The 3,390-nt window shown below is 37.7% G+C and overlaps 1 protein-coding gene across 2 annotated transcripts in view; it reads left to right on the forward strand.

The window, feature by feature from the left end:
- The window catches only part of LOC107744243 (hsp90 co-chaperone Cdc37-like 1), a 21,555-nt gene extending 18,706 nt beyond the window's left edge, over positions 1-2,849 (forward strand). The window contains exon 8 of one of the 2 annotated variants that reach the window (XM_016557773.1): positions 1,327-2,849. In XM_016557773.1, the coding sequence (XP_016413259.1) occupies positions 1,327-1,440 (114 nt within the window). In that variant the 3' untranslated portion in view covers positions 1,441-2,849. The remainder of the gene's footprint in view (positions 1-1,326) is intronic. The other variant, XM_016557772.1, reaches the window with a different exon arrangement.
- The last annotated feature ends 541 nt before the right edge of the window (positions 2,850-3,390 follow it).

The following is a 3,390-nucleotide window of genomic DNA, read 5'->3' on the forward strand; positions in this document are numbered from 1 at the left end:
CCACAACGGAAGGCCCGCCTCTCCATTCATTCGATTGGACAATGGAAAAAAACGTGAATGACGTCGGGCACTTTTCCGCTCAGGGTTGCTTTTTTTTTCAACTTCAGGCGCATCCTCCAAAAACGCGAGGCGCAGCAGGCGGCTAAAACGCGAGGCGCCCGGGGCTCATAAACAGTGCGCAAAACGCTCACTGCCAACAGAAAACAATTCAAAAAAGGTGCCACTGCAAAAAACGCGTTCTGTCTGATCGGGGCCTGGAAGCATGCAGCGTTGTCTAAAGTGTAACCAAAACATGATGGCGTGTTTCAGGGTCATTTTAGGGGTTAAGCACATTTTTCAGGTTCTTGAACACTTCCTCCATCACTTTCACTTGTCACCACAGAGAGCACATGCTCTGAACCTGACACAGACGAGCTGAATGAGAGCCAAGAGACACAGGAAGAATTGCATAATAACTTTAATCTGCAACAGTATTGCATTAATCAGAATCCAGGCTGACCTATAATCCCTCTTCCTGCCCTGCAGATCTGCATAATAGTGGATGTGCAGATTATAACAGGATAGATCACACAAATATTAAAAAATTCACCCTCATGTTGTTCCAAACCTGTATGACTCATTTTCTTCCATAGAGCACAAATTGAGATATTTTGTAGTATGTTCATGCTGCTCTTTTCCATATAATAAAAGTAAATGGGGACCAGGGACTTTCAAGCTCCAAAATGACACAAAGGCACCATAAATGTAGACCAAACAACTCCTTACAGTACCATTAAAAGGTTAAGGGTCAGAAAAATGTTGTTCTTTTAGATTTTAGACTTGTTGACGTGTGACACTGAAGACTGGAGTAATGATGCTGAAAATTCAGCTTTAGCATAATAAAAATAAATTACATTTTAAAATATATTCAATTAAAATTCTAATAATACTTCACAATGTTACGGTCTGTATTTTTGAGAACATTCTTTGATAAAAGAGACTAATTTTAAAAACATTTTAAAATATAATATGATAAAGCTACACCTAAGAAAACTTATTGCTAAAATTTGAAATGTGATTTTGGTCACCATTGACTTCCATTGTATGGAAAAGAGCAGCATAACAATTCTTCAAAGTTTCTTCTCATGTTTTGCATGCAAGATAGAAACTCGTACAGGTTTGGACCAACACGAGTGAGTAAATGGTGACAGAATTTACATTTTTGGGTGAACTATAAGCATTTTTGATCATTATACTGTTCAGTATACAGCTCACTTCCTGTTCCTCATACTGATCTCGTGTTCTTTTCCTGTTATTTATTAACATCCTCTTTCTCGCTCATAACAGGTGGCAGAATACCACGTGAAGCGTTGCTTGGAGGCAGGAATTTGGACGAATATACCACGAGCCTCCAAAGAAGAAAGTTCAGAAACGGACGAGTGGAGAATGATGGAGAGCTAGCAGACGAAACTTCACTAGGAAACCAGCTTTGGGTCGCAGGACAGGAAGAACAAGGGCTGTGCTCAGAGACTTTTGTTTTGTATCCGTGCCTGGATGTGTGCTGCACTTTATATTTGTTTAAAAGAGAAAGTATTTTAAAAGAGATCGGGAACTGTATTTTGAGGCACTTATATTTTTGTGCACATTTCTGTTGCTAACTTCTTCTGTTTTAGCATTTTGAGAAACGTTTAGGAAAGCGGTACGTGCAGGAGTGCAAAGGAAAACCTCATAGTTTAAATCAAGCTTTTTTCTCATGTTCTTTTTGTTGTTCTCCGCCGTTGGATTGTAATCTACAGCATCCACTGAACATTCAGACTCCAGCTGCTCTCTGGGAACTGTTTCATGTGTCATCTGTGCATGGACACGGCAGATAACAGTCGGCTTCCTGCAGATAGACAAACGACACTAAGGCGAAGCAGGACCTCCCACTTTGCTATCTTCACGATGGAAATGAGACCTTTGCAAAAAGTTCAAGTAGTACAACATGAAAACCAGCAATATAATATTGTTACCTTCAGTTATAATGAAAGAGATTCACGTTCACTATCAAAATGTAAACCGGATGCTAAAGGCACTGGGGCTGTTGAGTTTGATATGATGTCAAAAGTCACAAATTGGGATGGTTCACCCAAAAAAATCATAATTTCTCAATCTTAGGTTGTTCCAAACCTGTTTGACTTGACGTTGAACACAAATTTTTTTTATTCATACAATGACGGTCAATGGCATCCAATCAATGTTGTTTTGGACCCCATTGACTTTCTTTCATTATATGGTCAAAAACAAGCAATGTTCTTCTAAATGTCTCTTGCATTTTCCATAGAAGAAAGAAAGCGATGCATGTTTGGATGATGACCCATCCCAACAAATAAGACTTTCAGAGATGCCATTTTGCCTCGCCATCAACCGGACTTGTATTGATTGCGGTAATTGCATTGAAACACGGCCGATGCTGTTTGCTTATCGCATCCAGCTATACAGCATATATAAGAGCATATACAGCAAACCACGATTTGTGTAATATTAAATGATGTCTGTGATGACATTGTGCAAATCTTTACAATCAGATCGAAATCCTCAATTAAATCTTTAGACCACCGGTATTGCTGACTGATTGAAATCTTTAATTTTGCCGTTTATTTTGATTAGAATAACGTCTTGGCATTTTATAAATGTGTTGGCTAGTTCTCTGTGTGAGGGATTCACCTCGGACTACTTGTAGGCAATAAACGGGCCTAAAACGTGTGGGTTTTAGAAGGAGGGGCGTTTTTGGTTGAAAGCAGCTAGGATCAAATGTACGATATGTGCTTTTGCGGCACGTCCACTCAACAAAAGGAACATAAGGCACCGGTCATAAAGTTAATATATGTGAAACACAAACATTGGTTGAGAAATATTTAATGTTTCTTGGAGATATTGATGAGAAAATTGGCCATTTCTTTATTTTAAGCTACTCAGTCTTTAGGTCCACAAAATATAATGTAAACAGTGTGATACATTATATGAATATAAAAATATATATGTAAATATTTTCAAAATATATATTGTATGTGTGTGTATTTGTATATGCATAATAAAGCCCCTTCATTTTTTTTCATGTTTTATGTTGCAGCCATATGTTAAACTGCTTTAAATTACTTTTTTTCCCACATCAATCTACACTTCATACACCATAATGATAAAGCAAATAACAGGTTATTAACATCTTTGCAAATTTATTAAAGATAAAAACCTTAAATAATTCCATTGCATAAGTATTCATACCTGGGACAGTTGAAATTCAGCTCAGGAGCATTCATTTTGTTTGTAAGTGTTACCACACTTTGAGTGAAGCTAACCTGTGGCAAATTCAATTGAATGGGTATGATTTGGAAAGCCGATGGACTCATCAGAGCAGAAGAAAAGCTCAAT

Source organism: Sinocyclocheilus rhinocerous, unplaced genomic scaffold (assembly GCF_001515625.1).
Source record: "Sinocyclocheilus rhinocerous isolate Xijiao unplaced genomic scaffold, SAMN03320098_v1.1 scaffold317, whole genome shotgun sequence".
Classification (NCBI taxonomy): Eukaryota; Metazoa; Chordata; class Actinopteri; order Cypriniformes; family Cyprinidae; genus Sinocyclocheilus; species Sinocyclocheilus rhinocerous.